Source organism: Sander vitreus, chromosome 14 (assembly GCF_031162955.1).
Source record: "Sander vitreus isolate 19-12246 chromosome 14, sanVit1, whole genome shotgun sequence".
NCBI lineage: Eukaryota > Metazoa > Chordata > Actinopteri > Perciformes > Percidae > Sander > Sander vitreus.
Window position 1 is genome coordinate 14,231,529 of NC_135868.1, and position 18,842 is coordinate 14,250,370.

Below are 18,842 nucleotides of genomic sequence, written 5' to 3' on the forward strand. Positions count from 1 at the left end.
AACTTCACATCTAAAACTTACTGCTACGGTTATGTGATGCTAGCTAGTTTTGCTTCTCGGCCCCCATATGCTTACATCCTCACAATGACAATGCTAACATGCTGATGTTTAGCATTAGCAGAGATGTTTTCGAGAATCTTCGTTTAGCATGTTCACCATCTCAGGGTTAGCATGCATTTGCCAAGTTCTTAACATAAGTAGGCTACAAGTAGGCTTTAAACTCAAAACTAAAAGAATGCATGGTTGTGCAAGAGGAAAAGTTAAGGAATCAAAAAAGTCATCAGGAGTTATCATCTGGAAACCATGACATTTACTGGCAATCCATCCAATACTTGTTTGGCTATTTCAGTCCCTATTAAAGTGGCCCAAAAAACTAACCAACATTACATCTCTTAAGCCACGGTGTTGGCTAGTTATGCGTCTTTATTACATGGTACATTGTCTAAATACAGTGGTGTGAAAAAGTGTTTGCCCCCTTCCTCATTTCCTGTTCCTTTGCATGTTTGTCACACTTAAGTGTTTCGGAACATCAAACCAATTTAAACAAAAGTCAAGGACAACACAAGTAAACACAAAATGCAATTTGTAAATGAAGGTGTTTATTATTAAAGGAGAAAAAAATCCAAACCATCATGGCCCTGTGTGAAAAAGTGATTGCCCCCCTTGTTAAAACATACTATAACTGTGGTTGTCCACACCTGAGTTCAATTTCTCTAGCCACACCCAGGCCTGATTATTGCCACACCTGTTCACAATCAAGGCATCACTTAAATAGGAGCTGCTTGACACAGTAAGGTCCACCAGAAGATCCTTAAAAGCTACACATCATGCCGAGACCCAAAGAAATTCAGGAACAATTGAGAAAGAAAGTAATTGAGATCTATCAGTCTGAAAGGGTTATAAAGCCATTTCCAAAGCTTTGGGAATCCAGCGAACCACAGTGAGAGCCATTATCCACAAATGGCGAAGACATGGAACAGTGGTGAACCTTCCCAGGAGTGGCCGGCCGCCCAAAATTACCCCCAAGAGCGCAGCGACGACTCATCCAAGAGGTCACAAAAGACCCCACAACAACGTCCAAAGAACTGCAGGCCTCACTTGCCTCAGTTAAGGTCAGCGCTCATGCCTCCACCATCAGGAAAAGACTGGGCAAAAATGGCCTGCATGGCAGAGTTCCAAGGAGAAAACCACTGCTGAGCAAAAAGAACATCAAAGCTTGTCTCAATTTCTCCAGAACACATCTTGATGATCCCCAAGACTTTTGGGACAACATTCTGTGGACCGATGAGACAAAAGTGGAACTCTTTGGAAGGTGTGTGTCCAAGTATATCTGGCGTAGAAGGAACACTGCATTTCATAAAAAGAACATTATACCAACTGTAAAATATGGTGGTGGTAGTGTGATGGTCTGGGGCTGTTTTGCTGCTTCAGGACCTGGAAGACTTGCCGTGATAAAAGGAACTATGAATTCTGCTGTCTACCAAGAGATCCTGAAGGAGAATGTCCGACCATCTGTTCGTGTACTCAAGCTGAAACGAACTTGGGTTCTGCAGCAGGACAATGATCCTAAACACACCAGCAAGTCCACCACCGAATGGCTGAAGAAAAACTAAATGAAGACTTTGGAGTGGCCTAGCCAAAGTCCTGACCTGAATCCTATTGAGATGTTGTGGTATGACCTTAAAAAGGCCGTTCATGCTCGAAAACCCTCTAATGTAACTGAATTAGGACAATTCTGCAAAGATGAGTGGGCCAAAATTCCTCCAGGACGCTGTAAAAGCCTCATTGCACGTTATCGCAAACGCTTGGTTGCAGTTGTTGCTGCTAAGGGTGGCCCAACCAGTTATTAGGTTTAGGGGGGCAATCACTTTTTCACACAGGGCCATGATGGTTTGGATTTTTTTTTCACCTTTAATAATTAACACCTTCATTTACAAATTGCATTTTTGTGTTTACTTGTGTTGTCCTTGACTATTGTTTAAATTGGTTTGATGTTCAAACACTTAAGTGTGACAAACATGCAAAGGAACAGGAAATGAGGAAGGGGGCAAACACTTTTTTCACACCACTGTATATGAAAAAAAGACAATCAGCCATTTTCCTATTTTGTCTTTATTTGAATAACAAAATTGACATTCTACACAGAACACAATGCAAGTTAATAATATAAAATCTACAAAACGATAGAAGCTTTTTGTTCGACAGTTAACTGCACAGTATAAATGGATACAATACTGTATTTTCTTTTTTTTTAATTAATCTATATTTGGCACTTGACCACAATATGCTATTGAAGTGAAATGTGGGACTAACGTACTTGATCACATACTTAAAATATGCAAAAGCCCAGAGAATTTATCACAACTATTCCCCCTTCAAAGTCATCATTCATCTGCCTGTGAAGACTACTGCATCTCATGGTGTTTTCAGACCAGCAGGTACAGGCAGGTGAAAGTTAAGCAGAATGGAAGCAGTAAAGAGCTATCAGTAAATCTGGCAAAAACAAAGCTGTTACTCGCTACCGTCAGTGCTTTGTTCTGGTATCGCCATTGTCACAGTAGCACTGAAATTGTCTTAAATTTACATTTGTATTTAAAATTATTTGGTGCACATTCCACAGATGTAAAGTCACATTTGGACAAAACTTGAGATTTGCAGATGTTACTGTTTCACTTTAATGACGCAAACACCATTTAGAGAGTGTTTACACACCAGTTACATACAGTACAGGAAAAATGTAATGACTGCCAATGTTTACTGACTTCCTGGGAAATATGAGGTCAGTGGAGGGGCAGCTGGGGATCAAACTGAAATGTAGCTGTGGATATTTAAAGCAAAATGTATAGCAATATGTGTGGTCCTCTCCTTTTTAACATCTCTAGCATAAATATGATGAATATACTGTACAACTTTCTTTCATATCATATTCGTCAAGTAAAATAAAATAAAATGTTTATCATCACATTCCAATAATTTATACATAAAAGAATAGAATTTCTTCCATTGCAGCAAATTTCCACAATGTGATCACAAAGTAAAAGAATATATAAGTAACATACTATATATTCACATAAGATCTAACTTTTTTTTTTTTTTGCTCATACACTTGTTCAACCATAATTGAAGGAAGAGAATCACAGCTGTTTATATGCATTTGTCAAGTTAATGTAGTCTTCAGTTAAATAAAAGGTGTGTGTTATATGAAGTAAGTGTGTGTGTGCGTGTGCGTGTGTGTGGATACAGAACTTGGCATAAAAAGTCACTTTCAAAAGAACAGATGGTTGTAATCTGTAGTCAAAATATTCCCCTTCATTTAGAGTCAGTTTTGGTTTAAAGTAACATTTCTCCAAGATATACATTAAAAATAATCAGCTTTCATCCCTTTTAAAATCTTTTATGGTTAAAAACTATCCAAAACATCCCATATCTCCTGTCATCAAAAGCCATAATGTAAGCTGTGAACGCTTGCCGTCCCAGACTCACATACTTCATTTCGTCCAGTGTTAACATGGAGCTAGACTGCAATACTTTGTGAAAATCTGTCTGTCATCCCTCAACAAACCGAGTCAGTTAAAAGAGAACAATGATTCCCTTCAAATAAAGAATTATGCTTTAAAAAAAAAAAGAAAAGAAATAAAAGGAAAGAATAAAAAGAAACAGCAAACTTGGATTCAGCTCAATGTACCTCACAAATCTGTTGGATTATCCTCTCTGGCTGTCTTCTCAGACAGAGATAGCACAACTTTGATACAGTGTTTAACAAGTCTTTGATGGGGTTTCAGTTCTTTGGGTTATATTTGTACCGTATGACACCCATGTTGTCTTCAGCTTTTGACCAAACATAGCCACATTTAGAGCATGTGCATGTGGCCGTCTGAAGGTTAGATATGCGGCAGGCTTTGGTACTTGTAGTATGCACAGTTGTTGCATGTTTTCTATGTGTGTGTGTGTGTGTGTGTGTGTGTGTGTTTGTTAATGGGCCTCTATAGCTCAAGTGATCAAATCTGAACAATCTCAGGTGGGTCAGCTTGGAGAGATTTTGAAAATGTGTTAAATGAATCAAACTGCGATGGAAAAAGTCCAGCTTTCTACTGCCCAGCACTGCTGGGATCGCACTGAAGCAGCCTGACGATGGAGGGATCGTTCTTCGCTCCCTCAACAAACTCCTCAAGGGACAGTTTACCTGAAAGCGAGAGAGACAGACAGACAGACAGACAGACAGAGAAAGATTATTAGTTAATTGACCTGTTTAAGCGTTGCAGCAGATCTAACTTTATCAAAAATAGATTAAATGAAAAAAAGAGAGCAGATATCTTCCCCAAGGTGATGTGACACGTTATCAACAAAATTATTTTACCAAGTCTCTTAAATATCTATAGCAATACATTTTTAGTTAATTTGTTTATTTAAAGCTTTAGTGCGTAACTTTTTGTTATTAATAAACAGTGTTGGGTAAAAAGTAGTGTAACGCGCTACTACTGAAAATTTGGTAACGAAACCTAGTTCCTTTTTCAATTCGGCGCAACATTACTTTTCCCAGGGACAGATTTGACAGCAACACCGCCTTCTCAGCTGCACGCTCATAAGCTCCACACGGCACGTGGCAGAGGCTGGTAGCAGAGTAATCATGGCAAGCGAGAAGCAGCCAAAGCTAACTTTTGAGGGCGTTTTAAGCTTTGTGGCTTTTTGCTAGACGGCGCTCTGAGCCAGACAGACACAAAGCTGACAACCTCACAGATGAATGCGGTGGAGACAGCCTCATACATAAACGCAGCGGACCGCTGTGGACTTGTGTCGGTTGTACGGACACGCAAGGATTTCCAGAAAAGAGGCTGCATGTGTCTACGACAATGCACGGACCATCGTGGCCGCGCGACCAGTACAAGTCGATACAGACATTACATAGTATACACTAACACCGTGTAACGCCGATGACCTGCATTCAACCCGCGCTGGACTCGTTCATAATGAATCAGCCGTCACTCTGTGAGTAGAGAATCCAGCCTGCAGTGTAGTTCAGACACTTCACTGATAAACCACAGATTGGCTTTATGGTCAAAGATAGTTTTTGTATAATTAACTTCAGTCTCTGCCAGAGACCCCTGCTTTTAAAAGTAACATAAAAGTAACGAGTCAAGTAAAAAGTTACTTTCCATAGGGGGTAATTAAGTAAAGTAACGGATTACTTTTTTAAGCAGTAACGAGTGACGAGCAAACACTACTTTTTAAAAGTAACTTCCCCAACACTGTTAATAAACGTCTGTTACATTCAAGCCATTGCCAAATGAGTTGCTACAAAGCTTTTTAAGACTATCAGCTCCACACAACTCTCTCTGCATCTCTCAGTATGGCTGATGTTCAGAAGATCGTGTCGTCCGGTGATTTTCCCGCGCAGACGCTCGAGTGAAGATAATTACCTCTTCTGAAGAGTCCATCATGTCCTCCGTGTCCTCCTTGGCTACTAGCAACTGTGTGGAGGAGGGGTAGGGGCGCATGCGCGATCACGTAAGGCTTGTATCATGTGGATGTGCAGAGTTTTGTTGTCATTACTTCCTCATGGGGGCGACAAAAACTACGCACTATAGCTTTAAATGGCTTCAACTTAAAATGCTAGAGTGCATCTACATAACTTGACCAGTGTTGCCAGATTGGGTTCATGTTTCACTTCTTTTAATTTAATTTGGTGGGTTTTGGGCAGCTGTTGCTCATTTGGGCTATAATTGAGATTGACGGGACATTGAGTTCACTTACAGGCGTTAAAGAAGCTACCGTTTCAGCAGAAAACACTGCAGCAAAGTGAAGACTTACCATCTCGATTTAAGTCCATCTGCCTGAAGATCTTGTCTGTACGTTTCTCAGGTGTGGACTCGTCCTCAGGCATCTTCATCACAGAAGAAACCATCTTGTAAATAGCCTGAATGCAGAAAGGTGGAAATCATGAACACACATTTTAGTATGTTTCTGACTGAATCTGTAAAATCTGTTGTTTTTGTAAGTTTATTTGTAGATATCTCAGTCAAAGCTCCAACGACAAAGACAACAATAAAGAGTCTACAGTCTGATCACATTTCATACGAGTTATACTGGCCAGAAGCAGCACCAGCTGGATTGTTGCAAAGTGCCGTGAAATGTATATATATATATATATATATATATATATATATATATGATTGTATATGAATGTGTTTTGCTTCACTGTTTAGGTTTCCTGTGAGATTTAAAAGCTAGCGCTGGTAGTATATATTAATAGTGCTGCAAACTTTTGTTTTTTAGCCTGTACCACCTTTCTATTGGACACTTTAACATTAGAGTGTGAAATATTCCTCATAATGATCAAGAGTTTTGTCAGATCATCTGTCCAAACAGCAATGCACCAGAGCAGCTGTGTACATCTGCATCCAACACACACACACACACACACACACACACACACACACACACACACACACACACACACACACACACACACACACACACACACACACACACACACACACACACACAATGGTGATTAGGGCAGCAGGTATTGATAATTTTATTATGAGTTAGCTAGTTATTATATTGATTTGATTTTTTGACCGGCAATCTAACCAGCAGCCACAAAATCTATAAGCAACGCCTAGCATTTGAAAAGGGGTAATACTTAGTACGTATTTGTAGTCGATAAAGGAATAATTCATTTTAATATAAAACATTTCTGATCAACTAATTGATTATCAAGTAACTGGCAGTAATAGAAAAGCATGGGTATGTTTTGTGGGGGGGGTTGTCAACATTTGTATTGAGGAAGATAACTCCAGAAAAGAAGGTCACAGAAACTTCAATTCAACAATCAGCAATATATTTGCAGTAAAAAATATTGTACTACAGCTGAAACAACTAGTAGATTAAATCAATTGACAGAAAAATAATCAATTAATTATTTTAAAGTAATTTTTTTATACAGTGTAAATGTGCTATCTTACAGTCAGACAAAACAAGGAATTTGACGTCACCTTGGATTCTCTGTAATTGTGTTGGACACATTTTACTACTTTTCATAGACAAGGAAAAAAAAAGGGGGTGCTGAGGGGGCTGCAGCACCTTCTAAAATCAGGCATCATAAAAACCATCAGTTAATATAAAAAACCAACAATAAATAGATGAATTGATAATGATCTGATGTAGATCTGATGGATATTTTGCCAATGTATCAAGGCACCCCTACACATGAACACACTCGCTCACTTTACACAGACACACTATAAATAAAGAGCAGTCTGTAGTGCTGAGTCAATATGAGGATCAGAGGAGGACCGCTCACATTTAGAATTACACCACAGTCAAGTCTTATTTAGAGATGTCTGAAGGGCTGAGAGGAACAGCTGGTTTCTAAAATTACACAGCTGCTGGTTTTCCTGCTGTGGGCAGTCAAATGGTGCCGAACACAGAAGCAGATATATGGTGTAGCAACTCTGGTGTGGATGGCTAAGCAAAATGTTGCTTCATTGCAGGAGTAGTTTTAGGACCAGGGAACATGGTGTTACCATAATGGCATGCTATGGCCACTGAAGGACTGAGGGCTAAATAAAGCTCAAGAAGCAGAAAGTCTGAACAGTTGAGAGAATGAAGGATGGAGGGAAATAAAGACTGAGAGAATGAACCAAAACAGAACAAAAACACTCTAGACCATAACAGTAAACCCACCGTTACGATCTCCAGCATCTCTGCCTTGCTAATGTATCCATTCCCGTCCAGATCGTACATACTGAACGCCCACTTCAGCTTCTGGTCCAGCCGACCACGAGAGGTCACACTCAGGGCGATGATGAACTCCCTGAAGTCTATGGTCCCATCTCCATTGGCGTCAAAAGTGCGGAAGACATGTTCGGCGAACTTGGAGGCGTCTCCATAAGGGAAGAAGTTGGCGTAGATCTTCTTAAACTCCTCCATGGAGAGCGCACCGCTGGGGCAGTCCCGCAAGAAGCCCTTGTACCACTCCATGATCTCATGCTCGGTGAAGTCTGTGTTCTCCATCAGGTCCTGCATGACGTCGGGACGTAGCTTGCTGTTCTGTTTGCCCATGGTCGCTGCTTGTGTTTAGGCTGTGGGTGTTGTGAGGGTAGCGGCAATTTAGACTGCTCAGAGTAAGGGAGGGAGAGAGAGAGAGAGAGAGAGAGAGAGAGAGAGAGAGAGAGAGAGAGAGAGAGAGAGAGAGGAGGAAAAGGATTTTAGAAATAATCTGAAATGACCTTGAGCCTTTTTGACATAAGAGGAGGGGGGAAGACAGTGTTGTAAAAAGGAAGAAAAAACAACATACAGTCTTGATGCACTTTCACACTTTAAAAAGCTGGGCTAACTTCTGTTAGCATCATTGTTAAACAATGTTTGCTTTTCTGAAAAAACGAAATAATTAATCCACTCATAACGCCCCTGACACACCAACCCGACGGCTGACCATCGGCAGAAAAGGCAGTCGGACTGATCAGTCGGCTCCCCGAGGTCCAAAAAGTGCCTTGGAACACACCGAAGCGATGCCGTCTTGAGCGTACGTTCTGCGTGTGCGCGAGACGTAATACAAAAAATGAAAACCGGAAATGACAACGCATCAGGTGGGTCCGGCTTCTTCAGCCGGTAGTAATGGTGGCTTGTTCGAAATACGATCTCGTATTTCACGCAAATAGTTCACTGAAACGTGTTTCTGAAAACATTTTAAGCCAGAAACAGGCCATGCATTTGCTGAATCTGTCTTCATTTCAGATCGACAAAGGTCAGTTTAAAAGATTTTCGTCAGATTTTGAGAGGCGTTTGTCACTCATATATATATATATATATATATATATATATATATATATATATATATATATATATATATATATATATATATCTATATATATATATATATACACACACACACACACACACACACACAATATCTGACTTGTTGCCAACTTGGGGCCAGTGGCACAAGCTGTAAACGCATTACTAACATATTATTACCCATTATCAATATACACTCTCTTTTCAGCTCTGGTTTTGGTGTCCATCAGCACCTGACTCTTTAGCTGCTAAAAACGACGTTGGCCATCATCTACCAACTAAACTGCTTACAAGATGAGATGGAGTTTTGGGATGTCAAGTTCCCTAACATTATGTGTACTTGGGCTGTTAACATCATATTGTTGTTATCACAAAGAGCAGTTATTGAAAATTGTACTGCTCTTTGTGAAAAGTGTTACTAGACAGTTCAAAACTGGCACCTACTAACTCTTGACTTCTAAAAAAGGTCAATGTAAATGATGGAAAATATGTAAAAACAACCTACAGTATTCACTACAAACTGTGGAATGATATGTTTTAATAAAATAATTTACATTTTTTTCCCCCCTTCATATCATCTCTTTATATTAGCTTCACTGTCACGTGTTAAACTTGTAGTTCTTGCTTTCATTTTGTCTATTCTAAGGCGGTAACTTAGTTGACAGTCTGGTGTCTTTTTAATCTTAACTGCTCTTTTTTTTACCGTTTTTGTTTCATTTCGTGAAAAAATGCAAATAAAAGTTATCATAGAAACTATGACAGTACATGAGATAAAAGAAAAGCAGGGAGATAAAGTTGAGTATGCAGTCTTGTGCACATGAAAAGCCAGGTTCAGTTTTCAGTGCACCTGCAACAGGAGACCACCAAATATTTTCATGGTGCACAACCACCACATATGCACAACTACGCCCACACTTCCAGTGTAGCACACACAATGTTGATAACCCCAATTCCTGCCAATGTGTCTGTGCGTGCATCTCTGCAGATGCAACTTCCATTTCCTGCAGGAACTTTGATGCCGATGCATCAACACACACACACACACACACACACACACACACACACACACACACACACACACACACACACACTTCTAACAGTCCAGTAGTTTATCGACATAGTTTGAGTTTTGATAAGGCTTTTGAAATAAAATCTGCAGAAAAGATATGGATAAATTAAGTAAATCTCAAGTACAATTTGACTTGCCTATGTTTCACGCTTTCCAAAGCGCTTAAACAACATGCATACTAGCCACGAGCTGATCCAACTTGTAACGATGAGTCGTTGCAGAAAGTGAACAGAGAGCCTGAACACTCAACACAAGACACAGTTCATCATTTAACCCTGCAGTTCATGTGCTTTGCACTTTCCCCTGTCAGACCGCTAGCTGCTGCTGAGCTCTCCAGGCTTAAGAGAGGAGGGAAGCTGTTCTAAGCTTAGCTGCGGATAATGACAGATAAAATCAGCAATGTCAAGTCAGGCCAAATTACTGTAAAGGTATGTAGGTTGTTCCAGAACAGGAAATAAAGATCTGTCACCTTTTTGTATCCAGTCGATGTTTGTGGCCTCTCTTACGTGGATTAAAGACTCCAGAGCTAAATTATGAAAGGGATAGTTAATAAAATGGAAAGAAACATACTTAGATATGGCTGTCGAACTACAACTGTATGCAAATATAGACTGATCCCATTTGACTTGTCTTACGTTCGCCCTTTTAGCTGATCCATTAATTAATCAAGACTGATTAAAATAGAGCTGCCATCGTGTTTACTTCCCTGGAAAGTGGGTGCTTTAGTGAGAATATGCTCTTCATGCCAACTTAGCGTTAATGAAAAGTGCTGCTTCAGTGGCAAACTCAACAGGAAACAAGAGGGTCCTTGAAACCAATTTACACAAATTGATTTAGCAATTTGGACATTTTAAGTATAACCGTATGAATAAGTAGATTTGTGATGAAGTGGTTGCAGTTTCAATTAAACAGCCTGCATTTTCATTAGTTCATTAGTTTTGCTAATGCAAAGAGTCAGTCTTCTTGTCCCTTTATTTCACACTTGCATGTTCCATAAACAGCCAGCGATCATCCTTTAACTAACTCAGAATAAACAATGGGCTCTAGCAATGTGGCAGCAACCTCTAATGAGTTCCCTGCTGTTACCCATAGTTCACTTCAATGCCAGCGTGAAAAAGAGATTAACACCCATTTACACTCATAGAACTCTGGAACAAAACACAGCAGCTACACAGCAGTGGTCCAATGTGAACTGCTGACAGACTGGAAGTGTGTCTACCTTTAAATTAGACAGAAGCAAACAGTCTAGACCTGAGAGGGGCAACATAGGGACTGTTTACAATATAAGATTACAACTGAAGCTATCAGCTAATACGCAAGGTAACTATTTTGATCATCTATTAATCGCTTGTCATTTTTCAAGATGGTTCCAGTTTCTGAAATGTGAGCATTTGCCGCTTTTCTTAGTCTATTGATTAAAGTAAATTGAATAATTTGGGGTTTGGGCCTGTTAGTTGGACAAAACAAGACATTTAATCACTTTGTGCTCTAGGATATATGTGATGGGCATATTTCACTGTTTTCTGATGTTTTATTTGACCAAACAATTAATCGAGAAGATAATTCACAGGTTAATCAATAATGAATTTCTTTTTACCATTGAAACATTCCCAACATCTGAATTTTAAGGCCTATGAACACACCGTGGCATGTCAAATTGTCTGCTGTGAAAAGATGGTCTACTTCAACCTGAGCAAAGATCAGGAAATATGTCTTTCCCTGGTAGACATTGTTTATTATCGGTTACTGAATGGCATCATTTGAAAATGATATCTTCAGGGTGTACATTCAAGTCTAAGTTTTCCTGTTTTAGACAGATTGTAAAACTAAAACAAGCCAGAAAATACTTAACTATACTACTTAAAAATACTGAATTTGCTCGATTAGATTTGCGATATGACCGTGGTAGAAGCGGTTATGTAGAGAAAGAGAAAGTAACAGTTGGAAACCAGGTTACTTTTAGATGGCACAAATGTGTCCTCTCCTGTATTCAACTTCAACCTACACTTTATTGACCCAGAGGGGACATTTGTCTTCCACACAGAACTGAACGTAAAATACACATAACATAATAAAACATATGATATAAATGAATACTAAGCTAAAACCTTCCACATACATACATACATACCACTAGAAGACAACAATCTGACATTTCACTGCAAGCAACAGTTTATCAACAAGTTTATGATCTCACAGTGGTATGTCATGTGTTTTTAGAAAGCCCTATCACAACCAATTTAAGGTCTTATATCTCTCATTCAAAGTCTAAATACAAATGCAATGACTCTCCAAAGTCAAAACCCCGTTCATTCCACTAATCAACCATCCTGACTACCTCCATTCATTTCATTCATAAACTCACGCTTTGTCTCATGCGGTGATCGAGACCGTCACATACTCAATCTGCATTTTCAATTCTTAATGGACTGTGGAGCATTTCCATGATAATTGAAGCTGCGTTGTCATGATTATTGACCACACAAGCGCTCGTTTTTGGCAGCGAGTTGTCAAAAACACAAACATATTTCTTTGCACGCCGCCTTTGATTCACAATAGCATTTAATTATAGTTTCTGTGTGTCTGACGGATTATTTAATTGTTTGCTTTTAGCTGTGGCTCCAATCATACCTTCAGCCCGACTGTCCACACAAACAGAGCCGACTAAAGTGTTTCTCTCCCTATGACTCAACATGAGCGAGGGAAGGTTAATTAGTGTGCACTCATCAGCTTTACAACAACATATTATAATGACCATTTTTCACTTTAATGGAAACTAAAAGCTAAATTGATTAATTAATATTGAAAATAATTAGTTGCAGCTCTATTGTGTGATATGAACGGATCTTTGTCTCACACTGGATGCTCTGTCATTACTACAAGGCAAGTATTTGACTTCTATAAAAATGTTTGGCTAGTTGTTAGACGACACTGCTGGGTGTAGTTTTCGTGTGGAGTTTGCATGTTACTCCCTGTGGGTTTTCGTTTCCTCCCACAGTCATGCAGCTATTGCTCCATGTGTACAGTATGTATTCTCTCTCTCTCTCTCTCTCTCTCTCTCTCTCTCTCTCTCTCTCTCTCTCTCTCTAAAAGAAGAAATGATAGCATGAAAGATCAGACCTCTACTGAACATCCCTTCAACTAGTCACCCCTAAGAACCCTATTTCTGACTCTGAAGATCACTGCTTATAATTAACCGTTAATACTCTTACCTTCTGCTGCTGGCAGACCTTTATTGGCACCGTTACATAACCCAGGCTTTGACAAGTGGAGAGGTCACATGGTTGAGCCAAGTCTCTACCTCTACCGTCTCATAAAGTCAAGACAAGTGAGTGAATACCAGGCACTTTAACCTCGGGAGTGCGCCCGTGAGAAGAACAGACCTGAGTCGGTGACCTCAGCCTGTGTAGTTATAATCCAGCGGAGAACAGGCTGTCACTTTCGGTTTCTAATAACACCGACAGGACACACGTTGTTCAGTGTTTGAGACATTGAGCAGAGGACAAAATCAACCTGATGGGCTTTGAGACCGATTGAACTCCTAAAACCAACAACAACAATGCTGCTTCATATTCAACTATAGACAATATCATGACACAACATCATCAGCGGCACAAACTATCTTATCCAACAGCTACCTAAAGCAACACATCACGAAAACATTTCTTTCATTTCCATGAAATAAAATTATGGTCTAACAAACAATTATTTTCATTTTTTATTCATGGGGGGGCAGTGGTGGCCTAGAGGTTAAGGAGCAAGCTTGTGACCATATATATATATATATATATATATATATATATATATATATATATAATATCTTAACAAATTCTACCAATCTAGCTTGCACGGCAGCTGGATTCTCGACAAATCATAAAATCACACAAGAATCAGAGGTTCCCACATCACACAAACATCCATCTCGTCAGGCTTTCATGAGTTTGTGTCCGAACAGCAGCGAACCGAACCAATCAGCCTCCTGCGAGGAGCTACGGGCGGGGTTTAGGAGTGTGCGACGGCCACGACCGTTAGTTCAAAACAACAATGGCGGACGTAATAGACAGATGGCTCATCCAATCACCTGCCAGGTATTTTTTTGAATGTGCCTGCCCTTTTCCAAACAGTTTTCAATGGCGGCTTCTCAGAAGCTTCTGTGTTAACAAACCATCTGGTGCGTCAGGTTAATGGTCTACAGCATGCAAGAAAATAGTAAAAAAAAAAAAAAGAAGAAGAAAAAAAAAAATGCCAAGATGACATCTTTTAAGTGTCTAGTTTTGTTTAGTTAACCGTCCAAACCATATTAAATTTACTATCAAAGAAAAAAAGAAAAGCAGCAAATCCTCATATTTGAGCTGGAACCAGTGACTGGAAACGATTATCAAAATAGTTGCAGATTCATTTTCTGTCGAGCAATTAATCAATCATTTCAGCTTTAATATTTGTTTCAATATGAATGCAATGAAATCAGTGTTTAAAAACTGCCTAAATAAAAATAATAGTAAGTTTAAAGTAAGTACGTAATAAATGTATCAGGGGCAAGAGAGAGCCAGAGTGATTAAAAGAAACCCGATCACAGATAGTGAGTTTGTGAATGACACATTCATAACGTAATATGAACCATCTGTGATCAGGCTGCAGAGCTGAGGCCAGTCATTCTCGAACCATGATCTGGCAATCTGACATTCACCCACAGGTCAAAATTAAATAATGCTTCATCTCAGAACCACTCTCTTTCTCCTCTGCTAAGCAAGTCATTCATGTATCAGTAATTCTGTTCCGCATCATCTGTTTTTGCAAGAGCTCAGAGTTGTGCGTTTGATTAACACAGTCCCAACGACAGTGTTACAGACGGTTTACAGCAACATGGAAGGAACCACCAAAAATTCACAGTTGAGAAGCTGAAATCAGTGATTTTTTGGGGTATTTTATCTTCAAAAAAATGACTTATCCAATTAATCGATTATCAAATATGTAGCAGATTTATTTTCCGTCTTCTAGTTGATGCACAAAAGGTGAAAAAAAATGTGTTAGTGTGAAAGTACTTTCAGTATGTAGGATCTATGCCCTCCCATGCTTAACTTTTTAAGTAAAGATGTTAACTCGTAGGTGGAGAACATTTTCATGCAGTTAGATGACTGTGACTCTGGACGCTCTGCCAGAGATCATCATCAGTCTAACTGAAGTGCAGGATGACAAAAACTGACATGGTAGCAAACGTTCTACTATCACTACTGAGATCCTACAGCACATCAAACTCAATACCACTCTTTAAAATGTCATTTACTGCTGCATGTGAGCAACTGAAGACACATAATGTTGAGCACATCAAAGTCATGTCAGAGCAATTATTACTCAAACAAACTAAAGCTAGGCTTTAGTGTTGAGCACAGAACGCTTGTACGGTATGTTCTCTCTGTAGAAACTTGTAAATTATTAAAATGAAATAAGGGTTAGCCATTATTCTCACAAATGAGGCATGTATGAACTATGAGGTGTTTTTACAAAACAAGATCTAAAAAGGATTAGAGCCCACATGTCTGATCAGCAGCACATTTCGAAATATCCAACGCTGCTGCAGCGCGACATAGCTTTGGGAGCACCAGTGCTCATGTTACAAGTGTCGTGACGAGCGCTGTTCAGTGTAGTGTGCTTTAGTGGCTCCTTGAATATCTGACTGCAACTATATCTCCTGTGTTATTTACTGTAAGGTCAGAGGGCTGACCTGTACCAGATGCTGACCGGGGAAACTAACATATCCACAGAGATATAAAGGTAAAAGAGTGAAAGTGAAAAGTATGATTTTGATGCCAACAGTGTCATGAAATAACTGCATCCAGTTTAGAGCGGAAATAATTGTGGATTCATCAATTGACAGAAATGAACTATTTTCATAAAATTGCCAAACTTTCTCTCCTTTGTGGCCGGGTTGGATCAGTGTGTAGAGCAGGCGCACATATACATGGAGGTTTGTGCCTCGACGCACAGTTTGAGTCCGACCTGTGACGATTTCCTGCATGTCTTCCCCCACTCTCTCCCCTTTCACACTTAACTGTCCTGTCCTTTAAAAGGCAGAAAAGCCCAAAAAATAATCTTAAAAAAAAAACAAAAAAAAACACTTTCTCTGCTTTCAGCTTCTCCAATGTGAGAATGTACTGCCTTTTCTTTGGCATATGTTACATGTGAATTTGTCACCAAAGGCTCTGAAAATTAGAAGAAAAAAAACAGAAATAATCAGTAGATTGGGTTTTAATGAAAATAACCATTAGTTGCAGCCAGTTTGCTCCACATGGATGCAAACATAAGACTGAAGAGAAGAGAGGCTGAAGGTCAAATCACAGCTCTAAAAATAGCCATAACTTCCTCTTACACTTCCTTAATATTTGTGGTAATCACAATAAATGCATTATTTCCTCTGTCATTTCAATGGACATCAGTGGAATGTGAATATTGGTAAATGCTCCGACACAGCTGTCTCAGACGACTCAAATATCAGTACAATGCAATTGTTTATTTTACAGCAGTTTTAAAATGTAAATTATTTGAATTGCAACTGTTTTTGTTGCTTGACAATTTCTTAAACCATTTCTTTACTTCTCTAAATCCCATCCATCCTGCCTTTGAGAGACCTAAGGCAGCAACGTCATCATAATGCAGCACACATGAGCTCCCATTTTCAGCCAGAGAGCTTCGTGCGTTAAGGCGTTGCAGAAAACCACAATCATGACAGAGAAGCCATTCTGAGCGTGCGAACAAGAACAAGAAAAAAAAAAAGTCCAAAAAGGCAGGCAGAGCTGCAACAGACTCGGGATCGGACAAACACACACACACAGTCGCAGCAAATTGTTACTGATTGCACGAGGAGAGTGTGGTTTACTTTGCACTGAATATCTAAATGTGCCTCTCTCTGAAACAGCATGCTATCAAGACAAAGGCTACAGAGATGGAAATGTCAATCTGTGCAATGACTAAACAACTCCCACCCCTCTCGGCCAGAGGTATCTGCTGCACAGCATGTGTGAAATGTGGCTTTCTATCCAAACAATTATCCGTGTGACAGGCCAAAATCTATTTCTTTATCTCAGCATTTGAACCATGCTCTTCTTCCTTCAGGTTAATCTTGTACTCATCCTTTGCTTTCTCCCAATCCCTCTCCGCTTTCTCTAAACAAAAGGTCTAATTCAATTCAAAAGAGCACTGACTGCTGCACAGACGAGCATAACTACAGAGGATTGCAGCCAATGTGGCCAGTCTGGTCCAAAACAAACCCACGCAAATGAAAATAGAACATCTGTTCAAATTTAGCATACGTCTGTGAGAGTTCAGCATCTTGAAATGTTTGGAGGGATGCTTTTAACACCAAGGGGGCTATTATCTCGACTCCACCCTTGTGTCAGCAGCACCTCCGCAGGTCTTTAAAGGTGAGGTGAGAGGAGGAGGAGCTGGACAGAGAGTTTTGGTTGAAATTCACTTAAAACATATCAAACATTTGGAAGCCACAGAGCCTCAAAGATAGAAAACTAGAGTCTGTCAGTAGTAGTTTTCGGTTTTCTTTGTGTGAGTGAACTTCTTTCCTCTCATTCCCTGTATCTGCATTTGATCCAATTAACTTGAGCTTTTCTTGTCACTGTCTGTAACATTTAATTGTTTCTCCTTCCGGGTCCACTCACGTCTTTTCACATCACCGCCCGCTCTGATCACTTCGTAAACACTTCACAGGAACAAGAGGAAATTCAACCATTACAGGTTCTTGTTTACATCCCACTAGTTAAAAACATGTTTGAAATGTAAAACTTCTTATTAAATATTATCCTTTAACTCATGTTCTGTTGTAGTACAAGACCTCACCTTGGACTCAGGGTAAATTGCAATGGGCCTGTTTCAGGATATAGTTTTATATAGGGTTCACTGTAAAAAAATAATGAAAGCTATAAATCCTCACATTTAAGAGGATGGAACCTGCAAATGTTTGACATTTTAGCTTGATAAATTACTTTATAGATTATCAAAATCATTGTCAAATATTTTTCAGCATTGATCTGATGCCCTGGCTTCTTTGACTGTTAATGTCCTTCAAAGTACTTTGTTCCTAAATGTTATGCCATGTAATGCCCTGAAGCTCTCCAGATGTCAGCTCATTAAAGTGAAACACATCTCACTGCTACAACACTGTCACTGTACGCTAGTATATAATGAGAGGACCTCTACCAAAGGCATTCATTTACAGTAAAACAAACATTTTAACTCACTTGTCAAGATAAAGCACCACCAGTCCAATAATGCTACCTCCTCTCTCTGCTTTAATCCACTGACTGACTGACTGTGTATTGGCTGAAATAAGATACCCTGCCTCACTCAGCCTTGTGTGGCAGCAGGACTCCTTTTTCACTTCCTGTCCTCACTCATTCTACAATTAAATATGGAGAGAGTGTATGAAGACATCAAGCACAACCTTTACCGGCTCCTCTGAGGGTTCATTTAGGACAGAAGAAGCAGCCTCATCCGATTAGAAATCTAGGTAAAGCTTAATCGGCTGCTAGCATCTTGTAATTCTACTGTACTGCAACGTTATGGAAGAAAATGTGTAAATACTCTTATTCCTGTTATGTTATACAGCCGAATAAGAGTGTTGGTAAGAGTTGCAGCTTCAACCTGTAAACTCATCTCACCTGAGTTGCAAGAAGTAACAGGAAGCGGACAAAACTACGAGGGAGGGACGGACCCAACATTAGCGGCAACTTACCTCGCTTTTAAGTTGCTGTGGAGGCCCTGTTAAAAGTCTCTCTAATAGTCCATTACCTCGCGGTAAAAAGTTTCAGACACAAAGGTGGCAACAGGTTGCAGGAGCCACTCATGAGCTGGAGTTTCCCGGCTGCTCTCAGTCCAAAACTCGACACCAGGCTTGTTCCGCTGCACAGACTCCGCTTTGCCCTGCAGACTCTCGCAGTGACGTCAAGACTGTTAGTCACGGGGTTGC

General features: G+C 39.7%; 1 protein-coding gene across 3 annotated transcripts; it reads right to left on the minus strand.

Annotated features, from left to right (window-relative positions):
• Positions 1 to 2,094: 2,094 nt before the first annotated feature.
• On the minus strand, positions 2,095 to 18,812 carry LOC144528795 (neurocalcin-delta B). 3 transcript variants are annotated; one of them, XM_078267624.1, is made up of 4 exons: positions 18,609 to 18,812; positions 7,687 to 8,117; positions 5,809 to 5,914; positions 2,095 to 4,183 (listed from the first exon to the last, which is right to left on the minus strand). In XM_078267624.1, exons 2-4 carry the CDS (start codon positions 8,062 to 8,064, stop codon positions 4,089 to 4,091), a joined length of 579 nt encoding a protein of 192 aa, XP_078123750.1. In that variant the 5' UTR covers positions 8,065 to 8,117; positions 18,609 to 18,812; the 3' UTR covers positions 2,095 to 4,088. The 3 variants fall into 3 exon arrangements, with proteins under 3 accessions (XP_078123750.1, XP_078123751.1, XP_078123752.1); XM_078267625.1 differs by lacking the exon at positions 18,609 to 18,812 and adding an exon at positions 18,115 to 18,222; XM_078267626.1 differs by lacking the exon at positions 18,609 to 18,812 and adding an exon at positions 13,081 to 13,243.
• Between the last annotated feature and the right edge of the window lie 30 nt (positions 18,813 to 18,842).

Bases quoted from the DNA above. Each gene is read 5' to 3' on its own strand.
- LOC144528795 (XM_078267624.1), bottom strand. From the start codon at position 8,064: ATGGGCAAACAGAACAGCAAGCTACGTCCCGACGTCATGCAGGACCTG. The intron at 5,915-7,686 runs GTGGGTTTACTG...TTCTGCATTCAG, and splicing joins AGATGCTGGAGATCGTAACG to GCTATTTACAAGATGGTTTC. The intron at 4,184-5,808 runs GTAAGTCTTCAC...TCTCGCTTTCAG, and splicing joins GATGGACTTAAATCGAGATG to GTAAACTGTCCCTTGAGGAG.